The 23,495-nt window shown below is 38.0% G+C and overlaps 1 protein-coding gene across 2 annotated transcripts; it reads left to right on the plus strand.

The window, feature by feature from the left end:
- The first annotated feature begins 29 nt into the window (after positions 1-29).
- CIP2A (cell proliferation regulating inhibitor of protein phosphatase 2A) lies at positions 30-23,031 on the plus strand. 2 transcript variants are annotated; one of them, XM_027681530.1, is made up of 21 exons: positions 31-229; positions 1,276-1,423; positions 2,434-2,546; positions 4,454-4,548; positions 5,181-5,277; positions 5,433-5,555; positions 5,707-5,852; positions 6,553-6,628; positions 7,669-7,896; positions 8,254-8,413; positions 9,242-9,383; positions 10,142-10,241; positions 11,114-11,232; positions 13,261-13,453; positions 15,652-15,726; positions 15,810-15,920; positions 16,690-16,886; positions 18,714-18,827; positions 20,617-20,699; positions 21,195-21,334; positions 22,403-23,031. In XM_027681530.1, the coding sequence occupies exons 1-21, from the start codon at positions 128-130 to the stop codon at positions 22,571-22,573; spliced, it is 2,733 nt and encodes a 910-aa protein (XP_027537331.1). In that variant the 5' UTR covers positions 31-127; the 3' UTR covers positions 22,574-23,031. The 2 variants fall into 2 exon arrangements, with proteins under 2 accessions (XP_027537332.1, XP_027537331.1); XM_027681531.1 differs by lacking the exons at positions 18,714-18,827; positions 20,617-20,699; positions 21,195-21,334; positions 22,403-23,031 and having other exon boundaries at positions 30-229; positions 8,254-8,411; positions 9,240-9,383; positions 16,690-16,891.
- The last annotated feature ends 464 nt before the right edge of the window (positions 23,032-23,495 follow it).

Below are 23,495 nucleotides of genomic sequence, written 5' to 3' on the forward strand. Positions count from 1 at the left end.
GCGGCGGCGTCTCCCGTCGTGCCCCGCGGCACCGGCGGCTGGTCCCGCTCAGTGGCCGCTGCGTCAAAATGGCGTCTGCGGCGGGAAATGCGAGTGGAGTGTGGAGTGTCTGAGGGGCTGCGCCGCTATGGACGCCCCGGGCTGCATGAAGGCCCTGCTCCTGGCAGCCACGCAGTACCGCGCCGCCAAGACACCGCACAACGCCGCGCTCCTGCAGCGCAGCCTGGAGGTGGGAGTCCCGAGGCGCGGTGGGAGGGGGGCTTGGGGGTGGCTGTGGCGTCCTTTGTTATAATGCTTTGTGGTGTGTTTGTGTGTTTACAGATGTGTGCTGTATGCTTATAAACACTCAGGGCAGGCATATAGCGTGTCTTACGAGGGACTTCTGGGTTTTTTCCTATCCCCAGAATTCTGACCCACAAGGATCATTTATATTAACGTCTAAAAAAACAGAGTTTGAATGATGAACTGGTCTTGTAACTGGAGTTTGCCAGTTCCATGCAACACATATTCCAGTGTGTTTTTTGCTCAGAGGGTAGGCCAGTGCGTTTCCCTGACCTCCAGGTTCAGCCTTGTGTACAACCCTTGTGTTGGCCATTGGCTGAATTACTTCATCTGCAAGGTACCTTTTCCAAATACAGATTTTTTTTTTTAATCGCTAAAATATTTATATGAGAATTAGCATCTCGCTTTGCTTTCTTGTCTGTGTCCCTTGCAAAGAGATATACAGGGAATGTGCAAACTCAACATTATGTGTCTCTGTTTTGTAAAATACAAATTGTGTCTGCCTGTATTGATGTGCTGCAGATGTATCATTTTTGGCATCTTCTTGTATAGGATTCTGTGAGCCCAGGTTCCACTTTTTTCATCTCAGTCCCAGAGTGCTCCCAGAACAGCACTGACTGCTGCTGCTTCTCTTCCTGTGGAGTGGCACCTTTGGGTTCCTGTCCACATCCTTAGGAAGCAGGCTGTTGGGCTCAGCTGAAGGCTGATTGCTAAATGTTTGTGTTGAGCAATCTGTTTGGTTGTACTTTCAAAATAAATAAATCTGTTACTTTCCAAGAGTAAAGGGAACACATCCACAGGAATGAAAACCAGATTTTTTTCAAAACTTTTTTGTTTCTGCAGATATGAATACAAATGCCTCAGTAGAGTGGCACTTGTATTCTCAGTTTGTCATGTAGGGCAAAATCTATTTAATACAACTCTGTGCTTTGACTTCTATGTGAATTACTTTGTTGCAGTTGAGTAAGGTTATTTTTCCCCTTTCATCTCCAGGTTATCTCTGGACTGAAGCTTACACGGTTATTTGCTTCAAACCAGATTCTACCAAGTGAATGTCTCAGTTGCCTTGTGGAGCTCCTTGAGGACACTAATATAAACCCATCTCTGACCTTGTCTGTAGTTACTTTGCTATCACAACTAGGTAAGGTTTGCATCTGAACTTTTTATCTTTTATCTGGGCAAGGGAAGATTCTGTGGTGTGGGTGATGGATTTCTTGGAAGAAGCTTTAGGTGTGAAAGACGAAGTATTTTTCGTTGTGGTGGAGTGCTTGGCTGAGACACCTGTTAAGATGTTAAATCTCCATGAGAAGCAGATTTCAAGTCATCACTGTGAAATTACAATGATTGTGCTTGTCAGAATTTGTTTCCTCACTGGGTAGGATGAGGAATTATTCTCTTGTCCTTTATTTTTGGAGCTTGAACAGACTAACTTTTTAAAGAAGTGAGGGACCTGCCTGGATGCAAGGATAGGGAGAAGCCATGTTACATCAACAACTGTCATCACCTCAGTTTACCTCTCCCACCAGAGTGTTGGCAGGGTGGCAGTTTGGACTCTCCTATAGCTTGGGCCTGTGTGCATCAGGTTTCCCAGTTGCAAAATAGATTCTACTGCCTCTTACTTGTCTCTTGAGATGACGTTTTTGTTTGGGTTTTTTCCCTCCATTTCACAGAAGTAGGACTTCATTGTCCTGGGAGCTCTGTGCTCAGAGCACAATGTACGTATGTGGGGAAAAATTATCCCTTCCCTGCTTAGTTTCTCATCATGTATGAGTAGTTATTTAACACTTGACTCCTTTGGGGTGATCACTTGTTTATCATCTCTGATTCATGGAGTTTTAGCCTCTCTGAGCTTTCTTTTATGTTTTTGGAACAGTCACTGTAAAATACTTGCTGAGGTTGGGTCTGGAAAATTTTAAGAATTAGTCCTCCTCCAGCTGATCTATTGCTTTACCTGCATGTCATCCTTGTTTGCTACATCTTTTCGAGTTCCTGAGTAGAACTGGCTTTTTTTCTAATTAGCTATTGCTAGAAACCCTATCAAGTTATCAGTTTTAGTCTACTTGACTTTGGCTTCTGCTTAAATTGGTAGCTAATACAACAGTTGCTTTTGCTGTTAGATAGGGGGTTTTGCTAATAATTCTTGAATTCTAGCTTCAGACAATGAGACTAGAGAAGCTCTGCAGGACACCTACAATCTGACCAGTGTGCTGGCAGGAGTGGTTCATCGAAGTTCTACTAACCTTAGCGACCCGATCTTATTACAGGTAACAGGAACTAATGCTTAATGATATTTAGCTACTGTTGCATGATATGCATTATACTGTATGCATATAATAACCCTTCAAAAGCCCTATCTGAGATAATGTGTTCAGGAAGAGTCTCAGGTGTGGTATTTGGTTATTTCTCCTAATCTTCATAACAAAGCCTGGAGATCGTTTTATCTAATACTTTGACAGGTGACTGTGAAGGAGTGAAAGGAAAGCTGTGGCTGCCTGTTTTCATGGAAATTTTGCAGGGCATATCTGGCCTCTTTCCTTCTGGTCAGTGCCATCTGCCAGTGAATGCCAGGGGGCTGTACTTACAGTGAACGTCTGACATCTTCCAGTTTGACCTCACTGATTTTAACCTTTCCTTAAAGGTTTTTTGGTTTTGTTTTTTTTTAAATATGCACAGATTTTCTGCTATGTGGTTCTGAGCTTTTAGCAAGTGCTTGCTGGTTGCCTGTGGTCACATCTCTCTTTATGGAGTGGAAAAGCAGAAAATGAATTTGCTAGTAATGCTGTTGCCCTTGTTCAATGGAAAATGAATCAGGCATCCAGTAAAGAACACTTTTCTCATGGTTTGCATATATCTCAAAGCACTAGGAGTACCACAAATTGGGGATCCAAGTGATTGGCTGTGCTGGTTTAAAAGTTAACCAGCAAGGCAAAATGAACTCAATTCAAAAGAGAGATTTATAAGTCAGAATAACAATTTATTAAAATAATGCAATAAGTACAAGTATACAGACAGACAATTGGTTTTAACCCACAAAACCCAAGTGTACAAACCCAGCACCCTGGGGTATGAATAAAAGTGGTGTACCTTGGCCCACCCCCCGAGTCCAAAGCAAAGGGAGAGGGGATAAAACCTGCTGGTGGGAGAGCTGCTGCAGTCTGGTCAGAAGTGGTGATTGCAGTCCAGTTGAGGGTGGTGGTCTCAGCCTGGTTGGGAGCAGCGGTGGTCTGCTGTCTTCCTCTGGGTCCCACGAGAGAGAGCCAAGGCTCTGAAACTCCCAGTTATGTACTCTCCAGTTCAGGCGGGAGTGCTCAGTCCCTTCCTCAGAGTAGGGAATTCCATAAAAGGGCATGTGGATGCTCAGTCCCTCTTATCAGAGCGGGGAATTCCATATAAGGATATCAGAGCGGGGAATTCCATAAAAGGGTACAGGAACATCTTCCCACCTTGCAGGCCTCTACTGACAGCAGTTTCTGGGAAATGGCATGGAGGCTATAGAATACACAGTTTCGGGTTACACCCATCCAGGGATGAATCGGTCCCAGCCGCTCTAACCAGGACATTGGCCCATCAGTAGGAGAGATACTGTAGTTGCCAAATAGATCCAATAAGACCTTGAAACACTTAGATTTTGTTTCAGCTGCTAACCTGTGCTGTGATTCTTGTCATATCTGAGTATATTAGCTTCCATTAACTCAATTATGTGCCAAAAGAGTGCTATATGAAGGACTTTGCTACCATTAGATCTCTTGGCAGTCTTTAGAGCAAATCTGTTTTCCTATGAGCATCCTTTCTGCAAGACGTTGCAAAGTACTTTTTGGATTTTGATGAGACTTCTAGACCTCTGAATAGGACAAAACCCCATTCTCACTGACGGTGGAGAACTTTCTGGTGAGGCAAAGGGGAGAATTGGATGGTCTGAAAAGGTAACTCCTCTGTCAAAATAAAACCTTACTAATCTCTTTGGGCTTTCAATAAGTACATCAGCGTAGTAGGACATTACTCAATGTGCTTGCAGCAGCTTGTGTAATTGTTATGTTAGCATTAGAGTCTGAAAACTAATTCAGTTGTGGTGTCTTGTTATTTGTCCTTTTGGTTTTATCTTTTGTAACTTGTAACGTTCTTCAGTGAGATGCTATAGGAAAGACATGTGAATAGCTGTTTATTTCCTCAGGGTATTCAGTTGCTGCAGAGGCTAACCTACAATGTTCCAGTCTTCTGTGCTGGCACCAACATTGAGGAATTAATTGCATTTCTAATGCACCACGTGTAAGTGTGTACTCGTTTGTCTTTTCTTATGGGAAATAGCAAGCTGAGTTTCTAAACTTTCTGAAGGCATACAGCATATTGTACTAACCTGGTCTCCAGAGTGAGCTGTGGCGTTTATTTCTCTGAAGTTAATAGACTTTTCTCTGAAAACCGTGTTGTTTCAGATTGTTTAATGCAGTGGTTGTGGGACTTTGGGTGATGGAATATTAATTGACCTCTTAGCCCACCCCTACACCTCTGGGAGCAGGAAGCTAAGAAAGAGAAGAGCCAGGGGAAAATTCATGCTTGTAACTAGGAGCAGACTTGTTAGCTTAATAAAAACTTTACTCAAGTGTCCTTGTAAGAAGTCTAATGAGTATTAGAAGTATATGCAATAAATGACCTTTGATAGCATTAGTCTCTGATACTTTGGGGCTTTTTTCAGATGTACCTAGTTAAAAGCTGCCCACACTGTGGGGATTACAATCTGAATTTTGTTTTGCTTGGTGGAATGGTGTCTAATTAAAAAACAAGCTCCCCCCAAAACCCACAAAATTAAAAGTCCTCCCACCACCCAGTCTCCCACCCTACAATATTTTGTAATTAAATTCTAGATACTTTAATAAAAGCATCTTTTGGACTTTTCTTTTAAGTCAATCCACTGAAGATGAGTTAACGATACCATGTTTGGGACTCCTGGCAAATCTCTGTCGTCACAACTTGTCTATTCAAAGTCAGATAAAATCTTTGGTAAGAGTTTTGTTTTTATGTCATGGTTCTTTGGCTTAAGGGCAAGAGTTACTTAATTTTTGTTTTATTCATTATTTGTATGGCTTACTTATAAATGCGTAAAATCTGTAAATTTGGAGGTTTTATAATACCTATGTTTCTCCTTTTTACTTTAGAATAATGTGAAGAGTTTCTATCGTACCTTAATAAGCTTCCTGGCCCACAGCAGTTTGACTATGGTTGTGTTTGCACTTTCAGTATTATCAAGCCTTACCCTAAATGAAGAAGTAGGAGAAAAAGTAAGTGATACTTTGAAGTCTATTCTATTCTTAAGTTGTAGGTAAAACTAATTGTCACACTGGCCAAATAAAATTCTAATTCCAGCTAGTTTTAATAAGCAAGAGACCCTGCAAAGTATGTGCCTGTACATAACTTTCTTCTTCCTTTCAGCTCTTTCATGCTCGAAATATCCATCAGACATTTCAGTTAATATTCAATATTGTTGTAAATGGAGATGGTACTCTAACAAGAAAATACTCTGTTGATCTACTCATGGATCTTATGAAGAACCCCAAAGTTGCAGATTATCTTACCAGGTATGGCTTAATTTCCTAAAAGAATAAGTTATTTTTCCTAAGCTCTAATTCAGTTTCTTTGCTGTATGCTCTTTGAATTCTGAACCAAACATTGGAGGGAAAAAAATCCCTAGATGGTTTTTGAATAGTTGATTATAACTGCTGTATCTGAACCTAAAGGGTTGTTGGGTTATAGTTTCACACAGAAGTGTGAATTGAAATCCGCTTTTTTCATTGTCACTTAAGGAATATTGAATGGTGTATTCTGTAATTCTTTGTCTGGGCAGTGTTGGTAGTCAAGACAACTTGATCTTGCCTTTTACAGTGCTATATTATCTTGAAGTGAAATACTATGGTAGAGGTTGTGAGAAGTAATAATTTTACGAGAGTGGGGGTGTTATAGAGCAGTTCTGTGGAGAGGTTGACTAGTGGTTGTACAAATTCAGCTAGCAGAATTTAGTTGCTGATTTTCAATCTGAATCAAGCCATAAAAATAGATGAAAAATCTTGGCTTATTTTAAGGAATTTGCTTTCATTCTTAGAATATTTTTAAAGCTTATTCTATTTCAAATAGAATTTACATTATCAAAACTGTAACTGTACTTGAAGTGTCTGGGAGTAAGAAGGGGAATAGGGCACTCACATTCACCGCTCAGTATAAATGTCTGTGGTGAAATTTCAATTTTATTTTTATATTTTTTCTCCTCTATGCATACTGTAGATATGAGCACTTTACCTCTTGCCTTGGTCAAGTATTAGATCTTCTTCATGGAAGGGATCCTGATTCATCATCTAAGGTATTTATGCTTTTTCAGTTAAAGGCTAAGAGGGTACAACCCCTAATCTAGTTCCTCTTCTGTCTTCCTAAGTAGGTTCCTTGTGTACAAGGGTCAACAATGAAATACATTGACTTCAGGACTCTTAAATGACCTGGAGTATTCACCAAGTTTATATTTTCTAGTTATTCAAAAGGCTGTCAGGTTGAATTTGTAATGACTGTTTTTTTGCCAGATTATGTGTGACTGCTTTCAGGCAACAGACATAAAAACAAAAAGCCAACGAAAACACCTTCTGTACTTCAGCTAATAAGAAATTTTGGGATCTACCAGAAGTGCAATGTGTACCCACTTCAGTGTCTAAAACTTGAATTAATACTACTCAGACTTCAACTGATGATCAGGGAACCCTGATGCTAATTTCAAAGATTTAAGAGTAAATGTTCTCACCTTAGTTAACAAATTGATGCTACATCTGTTTAAGCAGTAAACTGTTCCATTCAGGTTTATCTCACTACCACTTTACATAAAGGAACCATTGGCTATCTGTTGCTAAGGCTAAAATATGAAAATTTTGGGGCTGAACACATCTGTGAAACACATCTTAAGCTTTTATTTATGAATGTGTTACACATCCTAGTTAGTAATAAATGCTAATATTTCTCTCTGTGTGATTGTTGTTGTTGTTTATTGGATATATTTAGAGAAGGAGCAGACAGGCGCATCTGTTCATGTCTCAGAATGTTTTCACTTCCATAGCTTTCTTCATTGTGAGTGTAGATGCATTTCTCCTGCTTACCAAATCACTAGCCAGCAGTCATACTCTTTAAAAAAGAAGGGAAAGCAATACACTCAATACTGTACAAGCCTTCCCCGATATAATGAACTGTTTCTGCTGCTGGCTTGGCTTTAAGGAAGGAAAATATTCTTCAGAAAACTTCAAAATGCTAAAAGGAGTTGCATAGAACTTACATACCTCTTTAGACTTGTGCTATGGGAGTTGCAATTGCTGTGTAAGTTCTTGACTTAGCAGCATTTGAACTCTTATTCACTTCACACAGATCTTGGAGCTGCTGCTTGCCTTCTGTTCCGTGGCAGAACTGCGTCATACCCTGCGGCAGGCAATACTGGAACCATCTGGCTTCCCAGTCTCTGGAAGCACCAGATTTGTGACTCGCTCAAAGACTTTTGAACCATCTGTTGCATTGGTGCACTTGTCAAACCAGCCATTGGAAGGCTCTGAAGACTGTTCAGTTCTAGCGCTGCAACTATTCAGAGAGATTTTTGAGGTACCAAGACTGATAATTGAGTTTAAAGAGCTTCGTAGAGCTCTATTTTTAAATTATATTTAAACAACTATTGGAATTTGACTTGAGAAATGGCACATAAAAGAAATACCTGGAGAAGACTTCTTTATAAAGAAATTGTGTTGAAATAAAACATACTTTGTAAAACAACTATTCTTTTAAAGACATGCTGTACTTTAGAAATATGTCAGTGTTGTAAGTGGAAAATATGGCAGTTCATGAAGTCATGAGGTAGATAGAAAACTATCAGAATTGCTTTCTAGGAAGTAGAAAAGTAAGCTTGGCTTCCTTGTGCTGTACTTTTAAATATTGACACAAAATAAAATATCTTTATTACAGGATGTTATTAACAGTGGGAACAGTGTCTCAGCTGAACACTTTGTGGATCTTTTGCTGCCTGTTCTTCTTGATCATCTTCAGATGCCAGAACAGGTTGTGGATGAGCTATTAGTGAAGAAAAAGTGTGAAAGAATGGTCAAGGCTATTAATGTCCTGACAAATATCCTTTTTATGAGTCTATTGGCAGTTAATTTATTATTCCTCCACCATAATCTTCTCTAAGGTGTTAAAAGATACATCCATCTTGGGTCACTTTAATGGCTTCTAATGACAACAACTGCCCTCATTTTACTTAGGACTGTCATCTTGGTAGATCTTTAGTAGCTTTCTCATTGCTGTAAAATTATTTTCTAATACAGTGGTGCAGGATAAAACATTGTGGCTATTGCAAAGTTCAGAAGCACTTTGCAGATCAAAACCAAAGAAGAGTGTTTTCTGTTGGAATTGCAAGGGGAGTTTGGTTGGCCATCTTGATCAGTATAGTACTGTTACCTGGCTAAGTCAACTGCAGCTCCCAGCCAATATGAAATAAATGTAGATCAGTGAAACAAGGAAAAATAATGTGGAATGATAGTTTTATGCTCCTCATTGAGTCCTTGGTGTTCACAGTAAGGAGGACATGACTGCAGGATGTAGTCCTGCATCTAAGCTTGAGTTCTGAGAAGAAGTCTCTCTGCTAACTCCCTTCTAGGGACTGCCTGGTCACTACCTCTTGTTCACTGTGTTTCTTTATGCCACTGATTTTATTGTGGTTTCCCTTAGCAGTCTGTTTCCAAGTAAGTGTATATGTTAATTGAAAAATGAAGCTTACTTGGGTTGTGAGTTAAGCATGACTTAAGTGGCTTGTGTAATTGGGTTTTAAAAGAATTTTTGGAGGCTCTTGTGCTTCAATGCATTAGCTTTTGCGCCCTTTATTATTAGAAAATGTTGCCTTTTGGTGCCAATACCTAAGCATTGGTATATTGAATTTATTCTTAACTCTGTCTACTGCTCTGTAGAGATGACACACTGAAAATGCATGTCTCGAAGGTACTCACTGCCAGCCAATGCACGTGTCTAATAGAACACCAGTTTACTTACAGTGGGATTGATACTGGCTTTGGGACAAAAATAGTGGACTCTAAAATGTGGTGAGCACACACTTTTATCTAAAATCTAATTTAGCAAGACTCGTATGAGAGTGGTGATACCAATGAAAGCTATATGATAGTTGAAAGTACCACTTAAATGCATATAAATCAATACTGGTATTAAATCAAACTGAGTATTTTTGTGGGAATAGAAGGTAATGTTGCTGGTCAGTTCAGTAAGTAAAACCTAGTTTAAACATTCAGTTGGCATAAACTGGAGATCCACTTATGTGGAACAGTGACCTTAAACCTCATGCAGTAGTTCAAGCTTATCCAAGCAGAGGCTTACTAGAACTGGCTCATGGCACCTAATTTCTCATTTTGATTTTATGCAATCAGTTCAAAAATATCACACATTACTATTGGAGGAAATTATTGCACTGAAAATGAAATACACATTCCTTCAGCTCAGTGTCATGAACCTGAATGTTGGTATAACTAAGAATTACACAGGCAAAGCTCAGTGAAATATAATTAGACCTACAATTAAACCTTCCTCGCTTTCAACTTGGAAGTGATTTTTTTGGTCTTCACTGTTGCCATCCTTGGCATGCTGGAGAAGTTTAGGAGCATGTCTGAGGAACTCAGTGTGGTCTCTTTGGTTTTGGTATTGTTACCTTGCTAGACATATTTAATTTCTTTGGGAAGGTATTTATTAAATTTTTTTTAAATTGACTGAATTTATTTGTCAGTGCTGATTTGACAAATCTCACTTTTATTTCCACTCAATTTGCTTTTCTGCTTGGATGCCTTAAAAGCAAACTTGCTGCTGATATTATTTTGAAAACGCTTGAGCTCATGAGCAGATTGAAGCAGGATGTACCTGGTATGGAGGTCAGCTTCTACAGAATTTTACAGGTATGATTTTAAAATGTCTCATGAAATGTGTCTGAAGGAAAGTGTTACTGCACTACAATTTTGAATGTTTTGCATGCTTATCTCTGAAATGATGAAACTTTTAGGAAAATGTAATCCCCAGTGCACAACTTAAATGTTGTTTCACTGTTAACGCTTCTAAAATAAGAGCAGTTTGCTTTTCCTTCAATCATTTATTTCAGTAATGCATGTGAAATCATACTTTAGCTCTCTGGTAAGAATTATCCTTTTATGACTGCATTAGGGCTGCAGTTTAAATGTAGCAAAGTAGAAAAAAACTATCACAACAATATAATTATTAATGGTGTTGGTTACTATTAAATATGTATGTTACTTTGGGACTTTGCATGGTCAAAACAGTTTCTGATACCTGTTGATCAGATGATGCCTTAATAATGATGGAAAAGCAATCCAGACAATCAAACACTTCTTGTTCTTTTGGAGATTTTTCTTTCAGGAATGGGAATTGTGTAATTTAATGGGTAAGAACGAGTTTTACAGTTCTCAATAAATATTTATAAAACTTTAGCTTGTGACACTTTATGTTGAAAATCAAGCACTTGAAAACTTGAGGGAATTAAGTAGTCTCTTTACCTGTTCTGTTGGCTTTAATGGGAAAACTTGTTTTTAAATACTCAGAAGTGTAAACTACTTTTAAAATCACGTGTCTTCCATTGGCTTCGGGCTCAGAAACTTAGAAGGGCAAACTTTAAGAAGGTAGCTTAAGTTTTGAATAAAACATTTCTGTGCTCATGGGCCTTGATATTGTGATGTTTTGGTAGTTTGTGTTTAGTGGGAGAGGTTTTGTTGTTGTTGACTGCTATATTTTGTTTTGACCAAACTGTCTTTTTTAGGATCAACGCTTAATTACGCCTTTGACATTTGCTTTAACATCAAACCATAGAGAGCAAGTACAAGTGGGACTTGGAATACTGTTTGAGGCTGCACCCTTACCAGATTTTCCTGCCATAGTGTAAGTCTATTTCTGGAGAGTCTGGTTAGGATTTCACATTTTTATGAGCTTAGTGATATTCATGGTTTTTGGAGTACTATTTTCAGCTCATCAGAGACAGAAACTTTAGAAAAACTATCTTTTCCTTTTGTGCAGTTATGAGACAGTAGTGATCTTGGAAACGAGAGGAAGAGTCTAAATGCTGATGGCATTCATTTTACATCAGATCCTAGGGAGCATAGTAGTGACTGACTCCTGTCCCTCGTCATTCATTTGCCTGAAGTCTGTGCTTGGAACTTTTTACTTAGGCCACATCTAATATTCTGACTGTCAGATTTCTGTCTCTACTGAACTTTGTCAGACATGTCATTCTTCAGTTCCTGTAGTTTTGCTCACCCTTTTGCAGTAGCTTCCAAGAAAGAGCAGATTAGGGTAAGACACAGTCAGATGGTACGTATATGGTTCAGGTATTTAAGTATTTAAGGTGGCCTAAATAAGGGAAAAACATTGACAAACTCTGTTAGATAGTCCTTATTTCTGTAGGTGTAATAAAATTAAAAAAAAAAAGGTTTTAAATTGTATCAGTCTTTGCAACCTAGGAAACTAATCTGAAACTTCTTCCTTTTTTGTTAGAGCTTTTTAAAAACAAAAATGGAAATTGTTTGAAAGAACTTCCAGATCAGATGCCTCTTTGGCATTTGAACTGCTTTTCTCCAGTGAAAGATTTGTAACGTAACCAGCTTGTCTTGGAACAGTGATTGAATTACTACTTATATGGGGGGAAAAGTAAAGGAAGATGACCCGGCCAAATCATGGCAATTTGCCTTGTGGTGGTTTTTTGGTTCAGAAAACAAATGAAAATCCCCCCACACCCTAGGAAATCCTGCTGTTTCCATCATAACCCAGAAATAGGCCAGTGATAAGAACACGGTAATGAGAGTCTAAAATTGTGTTCACCCTGAAAACATCAGTGCTGCTTTTATGGATACTAGAGTCCTGTGCAACCTGCTTAGACCAGGAGAGTTGAACTAGGTGGTTTCAACCTTAATTGTTCTATAATTACATGATTTGGTTGATCTAGGAAACATCTTCATAATGGCCAGTAACAAATAGTCTGGCTGCAATAATGAAGGATCTGTGCAATCAAATATGTCTGGAGTTATACAATGGAATAGCCAAATAACATGTCTATAAATGCAGGTTAAAAATAGGCTTTGGGTTCACTTAGGAAGCAATTGAGACAGCACTTCAGTGAAGTGGCTGGGATAGCTTACTATTCCTTAATAGTAATTAAGGAATTTATCAAGAGGAAAAAAGTTTTAACTGGTGCCTCTAAAATCAGCTGTTTTACCATTCTTTTTTATTTGAAACATGTCATTAGTAGCTGCCTCGAAAATACCAACCACAAATTGCATACAAATGCTGGAATATAGGTACTGTAATTACTTTTTTCTAAGCTCTTGAGTTCTCTTCCCTATACAAATTTTAACAGATTGTACTTTTATTGACATACTTAAATTTTGGTTAAAACTTAGAAAATTAAATGTGCTGCATGCAATATAGCATTGTAAAATAGAATCGCAGACAAGGGAAAACTAAGGTTTATTGGCAGCATTCTGCTTTTTCATGATTCATTCTTATTTTTATACCCAGTAAAAATGCTTCCTAAATACCCTCTCCGTCTTCATTGAGACAAACAGTGACCTAGTTAAGTTGAATAATAACAGGTAAAATAACCTGTTTCACAGGCTCATAAGAGGCATGATCTGTTCTGCTCAAAAAGAGCTGAGCACCATGCCCTTTCTGATGAGATTCTGCATTTGTCTGTAAAGGTTAGCAATAATACTCTTTTTTTTTTTTTTTTCCTACTCTCAGTATCTTTGGACAGTTTGGGCACATGTCTGATCCACATCTTAATGTTCTGTGATAATGCAAATGTGACTCTAATCTGTTTTCCATGAAAGAGAAGTTAATTTTGTTATGAAATTGTTCTCCTCTTCAGTCCTTGCAATGCAGATTGTGTCATTAATAGCCTTGATGTTTATACAGGCTTGGTGAAAGCATTGCAGCAAATAATGCCTACAGACAACAAGAAACAGAACATGCAGCAAAAAGAATCCCAATGCAGGCACCTGTGACCAACATTACTTCAGTGAGGTGTTCCTCATCCCGTCCTTCAAATGATGAATCCACAGCTTCAAATATTCAGGAATTAATACAAAAACTTCACTCTGGACTAGAGGTTGGTAGAATTTGTATACCCTTGTTAAATATTTGCCACTCTTTTTACTGGGAGGGACGGAAAGTAAAATCCAAGTGTTAGGCTGCCATGTGTGTATCAGTTGAGTTTGGTTTAGATTACTGTCTACTTAGAATGTGCTCCTTTTACTGAGCTCCTGAGCAAAATTCAGTGATGTTACTTTGAACTACATCGGAAGCTTGGACTCCTTACTGAGGTCCCTTTCTCCAGTGGGGTTGCCCACGCTCTTCTTAGCTGTCAAATGTGAAGGCAGGAGTCAGATATAATCCAGCTGCCTGGACTCACTGGGACACATACAAGGAACCTCCTCTCCCTGCTTCCTGAGAAATAGCCTGTAATCAAGAAGAGATGCTATGCTGCTTTAGAAAAGTGTGGTGCATCTCTTGTATGCCTAAACGCACCTACCAACATTTTCCTTTTGTTGGCTGTAGCTGACTCTAGCATTTGCAGTTCAGTTTTTATGGCCTTCTTGGAAAGGCACTGTTTTTATTTCAGAGGACAGTTTTTACTTCCCTCTGCAGCAACGTGCATCGTGAGTGAGACACCCAAACGAGCACCACCAACCGGGTGCAGCTTTGTGGGCCGTGCTGTCAGATACTGAATGTATCTCCTCTTTCTATTTTCTGTTCAAAGCAAGTTAGCTGCTTTGTAGCTGCTTCCGACTGAGTGATGGATTGTTGATTCTGTTTCCTTTTGGCTTGAAAGAACAGTATGCAAATTGGGAAAATGAATAGAAAGTTTCTTGATAACAGCTTGACATCTGTATTAGTGGGATTGCCTCCAGCCTTAGCTTTGCAACTCTCATCTCTTTGTTGTAACTGATAGAACTGGAACTCAGTGAGCTACCAGTTCCAGTCAGCTGCCAGAATAATAATGAAAAAGGTCAAGTGAGTCTTCATTGACTTATTTTTTACTCTTCCACTGGATACTCCCATTGATCATCCTTTCCAGGACTGCATGTGACAGTCTTTGGGTGCATTGCTGTGTTTATATTAATGTAAATCAAAGCAGCCACAGGTGCCTAAACAGCTACTAGTGCAGCAGCTTTCAGTGTTGTGACAGTTTGTAAAGCTGCTTCCATTTTTTTTTAGGGAAGAAAGTTGATGAATTGTTGAGTGACGCTTTTCTTAGGCCTTCTAATTAGTAGAACTTTCCATTAAAAATCAAGATACACATTCATTTTAAATATCCAGTACTTCATTTCCATGTGTGCTTTGTATGTTGTGTGAAGCTCAAATGTGTGTAAAAACATAATTGAGAAAACACTTTTCATTGTATTACTGTACAGAGAGAATGAAAGGAACTTAGAGAAACTTTTCTTGTGGTAGTCATCTCTATGTCCTTTTGGATATTTTAAGTTTGCAAGTAGGAAAATAAACTACTTGTTTTGTACTTTAGGGACAGAAAAATGAGCTGACAGCTGGAGCTACATGGGGCCTCCTGTTAATATGCAAATAAGTTCTTACATAATGGTTCAAAATGTTGCAGAAATGGTAACTTTTCAGTAGGTGTTCAATGTATGAACAGCTGGCATAGTTTGCACTTGGTCATACATCAGCATATATGAACAGCTGCTCAAAAGTGGTGTTTAGTAGCACTTCCTAAGATAAAACATCCCAAAATCCCAAGGTAGCATTCTCACTTGACTCAGGCATATATTTTAATAAACACTTAGGATTTGTTGTGCCATATATGGTGAATTTTGTCTAGTAAGTCAATGGGTTAACATAGTAAGTTCTGTTCTGGATAGTATCCTGTCAGAACAACTTTCCTGGGCCTTTTCTGTTAATCTGTACATTGAGAAAGTCATGGAGCATGAACAAGGAGTTTTAGCCATAAGCATTTGTGCTGTGAGTGTTAAGGCAGATTACTTTAGGTGTCCTATGAGGGGACTGCTAATTCTCCAGCAAAGATTAGACCAAAGGGAACAATTTGAGTGATGATTTTTACCTTTTTATAGTGCTGGACTGAAAGTCTACTGCAGATGATTCCTATTAAGGCTAACTAGTTCAATTAGTCATGAACTTTCCCCAAGAGTCAGGTGGTTGTATTGGAGCAGACAATTCAAAAAGCTAATGGACAAGTGGAGCTTACAAAGCTATTGAGCTCTTTCAGCGTGCATTACCAGTCTTAAGTACCTGCAGATTTACAGTAGCAGTAACTGGAAAACATTTCCACAGATGAAGGAGCCGTTGGCTGACATGAGGATCTCTGACATAATGGATGTCTACGAGCAGAAGCTGTCGGCATTAGCAGTGAGTACAACCTGGCGTGTGTGGGTACCTTGCAGTCTGTACATTCAGAAAATGTTAATGAAAAATGCTCTTCCTACATACAGTCCAAAGAAGCGAGGCTGCAAGACCTTTTGGAAGCCAAGGCAGTAGCTCTGGCTCAGGCTGATAGGCTGATGGCTCAGTACCGATGTCAGAGAGCCCAGGCTGAGTCCGAGGTAAGTAGCAGGAGCTTCCCTCTGGGACTCAGAGGTGAGACTAATAATTGCCTTGGTAGTTTTAACTGTGATTGCACGTGGAAACTATGCTGCTTATCTGTAAGCTATGCTTGCAAGTTAGGGCAGTCTTGATTTTTCATCATAAACATCCCGTTTTCCTCTAAATTGTTCTTTGGCACAGTTTTCTTTAATGTCCTTTCTCTTAAGGAAGTCAACAAAACTGACCTACTTTACTGATTATTGTTGGTTAACTGTTATGTTAATTTAGTGGTAGTAATCTTGAGAATTAATAAAGCCACTTACTAAAATTCTGTATAGAATGTGCTGGTATATGGAGAACTGTTTCCTGTTTATGCCTTTTAATCACTGGTCAGAGATGAACTTTCAAATAAAGCTTGCTTCTGTGGGATATGTATTTGAGCTGTGCATTGAAAACTCAGAATAATTTCTACTCTTTAAAGGTTATAGTAAACATTGGGCTGCAGATTACTAAATTCATAGTTAAAACGTGTCATCATTTGCTTTGTTCTTCCCTCCTCCCTCACATTGTCTATAACAGGAGCTAAAGGAATTTAGTGAACAAATTAATTTGTAGTTAGGTGAGAGAATTTGTTCTCTTAATGTAGATGATGACATTTTAGTGTTAGATCTATGGCCTCAAATGTACCTATTACAAAGTGACTTCTGAAAAAGAATTCTTGGTAATGGTGCATGTGGTTTTTTGTTCCTTTGTTTTTTATTTGTGGTGGGCATGTCTTTCCATTCAAAGGCAAGAACTCTGGCTGCAATGTTGAAGGATGCAGAACGAAAAAATGAAGAACTTAATGATTTGCTGAAAGCTCAGCAGGTAGAATCTGAACGAGCACAGACTGATATTGAGCAGCTCTTTCAACACAACAGGAAGTTGCAAACAGTTGCTGAAGAACATGAAATACTGAAAAAATCCTCTGTTGATCTCCTTCAGAGGTAAGGCATGTAAGATCACTAAACAAATACTTCATGTTTAAAGAGTGATGATGTCCTTTATTGGGTTAAGCACATTGGAAGAGCAACATAACATGCTAAGTCATGTTTTTAAGTGGAAAGTTCACTGTTTTTTCTTTCTTCTATATGCTTGTCAATGAGGTGAACTTAAGTAATTCAAGAACTTATTACGTTAAATCTAACATAGTTTAACATTCAGCTCTCAGTGGAATAAGAACTGAAGTCATAGATGTTGAAGGTCCAGTTAAGGAAATAGCATGAACTTTGTATAAAAGAGAGCATTGTTCTTTAAGAAACAGAATTAACAATGCTTAGTTTCTGTTAGCATTATACCATACTCTCAGTGTCTGTCTTTGATTTTATATGCTGTCTTGATTATATGCTGCAAATATTCTGGAGAAGCAGCCAATAACGATATGTCTGCATAAGGACTTTGTATCTTTGATCAATTCAGTAGCAAATTTGACTGAATTAAGTAAAAGTCAGTTAGGGAGGGAGTTGGCACCTTGTGTGTCCTGAATTATTTATAAGTGTTATTTTCTTTAGGATCTTAAGCTAAAAAGGGACACATGAGACACAGAAGTACATAAAGGTAGAAACTAGAATGTGTTTTGGAAGAATAAAGGCGTAAACTTTTCAACTCTCATGAGCTAGTCTTGTCACTAGGTGTCAGCAAGGCAAAGAAGCTGATAAAACTGAGAGCAAATTTCTTGCTTAATAATGGGAGCAGGCATTACATTAGGCAATTTTGAAGGCTTATTGCTGCCAATAAAGGAGTCATTGAGGGAGGAAAATGTATAAAACTTTTGTCCATTATGAGATTTCTTTAATAAGTGTCTAATATGGTTATTGTGGAAGTGCCTCCATTCTTGCTTGAATTATATGCAGCCATACACTTTGTGAACATGTATTTGACTAAGTCACATGAAATAAATCAGCCTCAGTCTGAGGCTTTAAATTCTCCAAAGTAGGAATAAGAGCTTTCTGATCCTCACAATGTCCTTTCAAGGCAAAAACTTGCTTTCTAAACAATTTGCATACTTCAAATATACTGTTCCTTAAAAGCAATCGGATAACTGACATCAGGGGAGAGAATTTTTCTTTTGGTAGGAAAATAGGAAAATGTTTACTTAGTGTGTAATCTGTTTCATAAGCCTGTATTAAATGCACACTGCATTGTTTTCAGTATGTTCAGTTTTTAGGATCATGAGACAACTGGAAGTCATGAACTGACTCTCAGGGTCCCTTAAAAGATGACTGACATACCCAAACTATAATAGAGTAGCTCTGCAAATTTCTAAAGGCATTTGCATGTTTTGTCAGTTCCTAAGTTTTCTGCTGGAAGAAGGTTGCTTCCTGATCATTAATAATTAAGGATATCTAAAGGATCCACTGAAGCTTGGCTTGTTTGTTTGTTTGTTTTCTTCTTCCAAGTCAAGCATTGGAACAGGCTGCCCAGGGAAGTGGCTGAGTCACCATCCCTGGAGGTATCTAAAAGATGCATAGGTGTGACATTTAGGGACATGGTTTAGTGGTGGTCTTGGCAATGCTGGGTTAATGGTTTGACTCAGTGAACTCAACTTTTCCATCCCAAATGGTTATATCATTCAAAGTATGTTCATTAAAAAAAAAAAAAATCTAACACACAGCTAACTACCACCCAAAAAATCAACTGAACACCCCCCTTTCTCAAAACACCTTTCTTGTAGCTTGAGTGGGATGATTGCACAGATGATGTCTAGTTGTTGGGGGTTTTTTTGCAAACTATTACAGTAAAGCTCTTGAAAAGCAATTATACTTCATGTGTAGGTATGAAACAACTGAAAGACAATATAAAGATCTACAGACTACATGCAATTCATTAAATAAACAAATGGAAGCAATGAAGAAACTAAATGAATCACTCGAGCAGCAGAATGACAGGTAAGTTCAGTCTAGTCTTTTTAAAGCAAATTGAAAAGTAAAACTAAATAGCATGTTAGTCTCGACTTTTCAACTGTGCTTTAAGTAACATCTGAGAAGCGAAGTTAGAGGAGGCCAAAGATGCTTCAGGGTTGTTTTATATGTTTATGTTAGATGAGAATCTGTAGTAGTGAGAGACTGTGGTGGGTTTTTTTTGTTTGCTCCTTTATTAGTTGAAGGTGGTGAGGGAATACCCACAAACTTCAGTGATAGTAGGAAGAGAAAGAGGATGACCCAGTTCTTGGGTGCATTTGGGGGAGTGAGGAGGTGTCGTTTTGGTAGTTGTTGAATTTTTAAATGCTTTTATCACCCGAAGATTTTCATGCAAGTTTTCTCTTAATGTAGTCAGATCAGAAAAAAACCCAACCAACCCTACTAAACTAACACATTTGAGATTAGAAATACTGAAGGTTAGTGTTCTGCCTGTGGTATAAAACATCATTCTTCAACCATAAAACTAGCATTGCTTATGTCTTCTTGAGGGCTAATTATAATTTTTCTTTTTTGATAGCTTAAAGTAGAGGTCTGATAAACCTTTCACCAATGTAACTAGGGGAATATAGGGCTCCTCTTTGACAGATTTTATTTAATACATTAATTTTCAGCTCATAGGCAGGCCTTGTATTCAGTTTAGAAATAAAATGCTATTCTTGATTTTGCTTGCAAAGTTCACTTCATCCTTCCAGGCTCTTGCCTTGTCAGTAATCAGAGCAGTCCAAATCACTGCCTTGAGTTCTGATTCAAATGGAAAATTATCATACTGATACATTAGTTTGCTACTGAATAAATTTGTGCACTTAGATTCAACATGCAGATCATTGTAATTGGGGAGCTGTTCTGATGAAAGCTGACCCTCATTAAAGGCAGGTCAGAGGTGCAGTTATTATAGAGATGTTCTTGAACTGCCACAAATAAAATGGAGACCACGGAAATACAGTTCCCTCCCTCTTGCTAGAGGCTGCAGCTTAGAAACTGGTAGATAAAAAGTGGATGAACAAGTAAACAAGAGTGACAGGAAATGCCATCTAGGCAAGGCAAGTGACAAATAGAATATGCCTTAGAAATTAGGCTAGCTGATCACTGAAGAAGTAGATTAGCTTCACAGAGCATAAAGTGCTCAGGTTACAGCTATGCTGCTGGTAAATGACAGTACCTATATATTAAATGGATGTGGAAACTAAATATTGCACTAAGTCTGGAAGTCTGAGGCAAACCTATATATGGGCTATGGCAATATCTTATGGATTGGTCGCGTTTGAGTGTTGTGTGACAATTGAGATGATGTTCAGAATGGTGGCTTTTTATGCACAGATGTCCTGAATAATGCCTGAAACAAGTTTTACTAATGGTATTGCCTATTCAGGAGCTTACTAAGAGCTAAAACCCCAGCATCCCTAATCACTAATGGCAGTGAATTTTGACTCGTGTTGAATGACAATTTCAGTTCTGTCAGTGTTTTGAATGCTTTGTGGCTGTAATCAAAGGCAACAGTTTCTAGTTTTTAAGCTCCAGGAATGAACCTTTTCAATAGTTTCTGCCATAATCAGAGAAGGGCAGTGACTGTTCCATGGAGAGTGGGGGGAAGGAAATAAGATCTGTCTGTGCTCACACCCTGCACATTCATAGATTTTATGATTTGAAGCTCTCGATAGCGATTGGAAATAATACAAAAATCATTCTAGCTTCTTAGACATGGAAATGATGGCATATCTCTCTTTGATCATTGAAATTTATTTCTCTGCACTTTTAGGACTGCTGCACAGTTGGTAGAAAGTGAAGATCGCAGAAAAGAATTACAGCAACAGCTACAGGAGAGAGATGGCAAAATATTGAGTAAGTCACTCAAAGGTCACTGAAGCTGGAGAACTATCCACACTAAGTAGATGTTGTTCTTATGGGCTCTAGATAAGCAGCTGTATCTCGCTAAGCAACTTGTAAATCTTAGTTGGCCATGGATATGTAATTTGATAGTTGAATGAAACAAATACAGATGTTAATTTTTTCCAAAGGATACATGAAGTTGATTTCCCAGACTTCACTGAATCTCTGCACAGCATCATATGTCCCTTCAGGATCTTCTTACAGCATGTCTTTATAACTGTTTTCTGTAGGAACTGCAAATTAGAAGAGCTTAATTTAACTCTTCTGCAAATGACTGGAAGCAACCACTAAAATATAGCAGTAGGTGGCACTACTCAGTAATTCAATTAGCAGCCGTGTTGAGTTAAAAAAAAAAATTAATTAAAAAAACACCTTGTCTCCCAGGGCAGTGCAGTACCTGTTCTTTAAGTTTGGCAACCAATCTTTTTATGTATTCATTTTCTTAAGCCTTGCAACAGAATATAAAAGTTCTGGAAGAAAAACTGAAAACTCAACAGAAAGAAAAAACAGATATGGAACAAACTATCGATATTCTTAGAAAGGAATTAAGTAAAACAGAGCAAGCAAGGAAAGAACTGAGTATCAAGGTAAGGACTTATTTGCACTTGCATTCTAGAGACCAGAATTTTAGATATCTGTTTACTGATGAGTTGGTAAATGGGTATTTTGCTGGTAGAGTAGCTAAAGATACTAGTCTAGTAATGGACAAGAGCAAATTCTCTCAATTTTAATTGCATAACTATTAATTTTTAAGTCAGGATCTAGTTCTAGTGAGGCTGTATGAGGCATGATGTGTGAGTACGTAATGTTTGGAAGGGGAAAAAAAAAATCACCAAACCTGTAGCATAATGTTTATTTAATAAGAGAGTGTAGCACATTCCTCTTCAGTAGTTGTGACTTATGTAAAATGTGGATCAGCTTACTTTCCCCCCTTTCTCGCATCCTGAATTAAAGTACGTATCCATGCACCAAAATGCACCTGATTTTTTTTTTTTTTATCTTTGAAATTCTAATAAAAAATATTTTTATCTCTAAGAAATAGTCGTCTTTTAAAACAGAAACCAGTTTGGCTATGCCAACTTAACAGGGTACTGGTTTTTGGTTTGTTTTTTTTTTTAAAAGCACACAAACAAAATAAAACCACAAACAACTAAATCCCCCAAACTTCAGTGCAACCTGCCTGTCCTTGCCTGCAGGTAAGGCTCCATGTAAACTCACATGGCAGAGATTCATTTTACATGCAAAGTGGGCAGTCTGACAAACACATTTGTTGTATTTCCATTTCCTGGAAGCAAAAGCCTAATCTCTCCAGGCAATATTATCCAGTATATACCAAATATTTCCCTTGTTCTCAGTAAATATTTACTGGTCTGGGTATTGAAATGAAATGTAGACAGCTTAACCGTGAATACTTCTGATGCTTGAACAAGACATGGGAGTTGGTGCTTTCCCATTTTGCAGTGTGGCAGTGGCCGTAATCATTCACATGCACCAAACATACAGCTGAGAGAGATTTCTGAAATAAGCTTGTAATTTTAAAACTGCTTTTTAATTACTTGCCTAAATTCACCACCAGGCCACTCAGCTTTCACAGTATTGTGCGTGTTTTTCAGTTGATAATGGAGGAAATGATAACATTTTGTTTGTTTCTTCAGGCATCTTCTCTGGAAGTTCAAAAATCCCAGTTGGAAGGACGCTTGGAAGAAAAAGAGGCACTTGTAAAACTACAGAAGGAAGAATTGAACAAACACTCCAATATGATTGCAATGATTCATAGTCTAAGTGGTGGCAAGTTAAGTGCAGAAGCAGTGAACCTCAGTTTGTAGGGCTCTGTTTTTAAGATTTTAGTGTTTTATACATATGTATGAATGTATGTAAAGATTTTTAGATCTGACTTTTAAAACATCTAAAATTAAAGTAGCCTAACTATCAATTGAGAAGAAAATGTGGTAATTGTGGAAACTTTGGTCTGAAAAAATGAGCTACTGTATAGCAAATAGGTCTTGGTTAGAACTATTATCATCTGTTTTGGGAGCTAAATGTAACTTCAGCAGGTGACTAAATATATATGTAGGGAAACATAAAGCACATAGTCACTGACTTTTTTTTGTCTGTATATTCTTCTTTTGGCTGTCTGACAAGCAGCGTGCTTCATAAGTTGAGCACTTTTATAATTTAATCTTGTTAATTCTGACTCTTCTGAATACCATTATTATTATTTGTGCAGTGTTGCTTTTTGATGTCTAAGGTACAAACATAAAAATAAAATTAATTTTATCAATTAGAACATTACATTGAAAGCTCTTTTTATCAGCCTATTGGTCCAAGTGCTTCACGTAGTAAAAATGTGGAGGTGTTTCTAATTATAAGGAGACATGAATTTGAGCATGTAGAATACCAAACCTAACTGACCTTTTAGCAAGCAGCACCAATTAGGGAAAGCAAGAGAAAATGCATTACATGAATGTACAAATATTTCTTAAATACTAGGTAATACTTTGCTAATCCTACAACACTTTGTTTTTTAAAAAGGTCTGCACTTTTTTGGCAATCCTCCAATGTGCTAGCTATTATCAGATTGTCATTTTTTGCTGAACATCAACAGGATTTCATATATTGTTCATAGTGTCACTATTCAAGAAACTTTGTTTTCTTTTTAAAAATGTACTTTCCTATGAAAGACTAGTACTGGGATTTGATGCATGTTTTTGAGTGGCAGAACACTTTTGTGTCCTTAATTTAAATGTG

Source organism: Neopelma chrysocephalum, unplaced genomic scaffold (genome assembly GCF_003984885.1).
Source record: "Neopelma chrysocephalum unplaced genomic scaffold, ASM398488v2 Primary Assembly neopelma1_60, whole genome shotgun sequence".
NCBI classification, from domain to species: domain Eukaryota; kingdom Metazoa; phylum Chordata; class Aves; order Passeriformes; family Pipridae; genus Neopelma; species Neopelma chrysocephalum.

Coding starts and splice junctions, on each gene's coding strand:
- CIP2A (XM_027681530.1), top strand. CDS start 128: ATGGACGCCCCGGGCTGCATGAAGGCCCTGCTCCTGGCAGCCACGCAG. Junction 5,853..6,552: donor GTTGCAGATTATCTTACCAG/GTATGGCTTAAT, acceptor TGCATACTGTAG/ATATGAGCACTTTACCTCTT. Junction 21,335..22,402: donor GGAAAGAACTGAGTATCAAG/GTAAGGACTTAT, acceptor TTGTTTCTTCAG/GCATCTTCTCTGGAAGTTCA.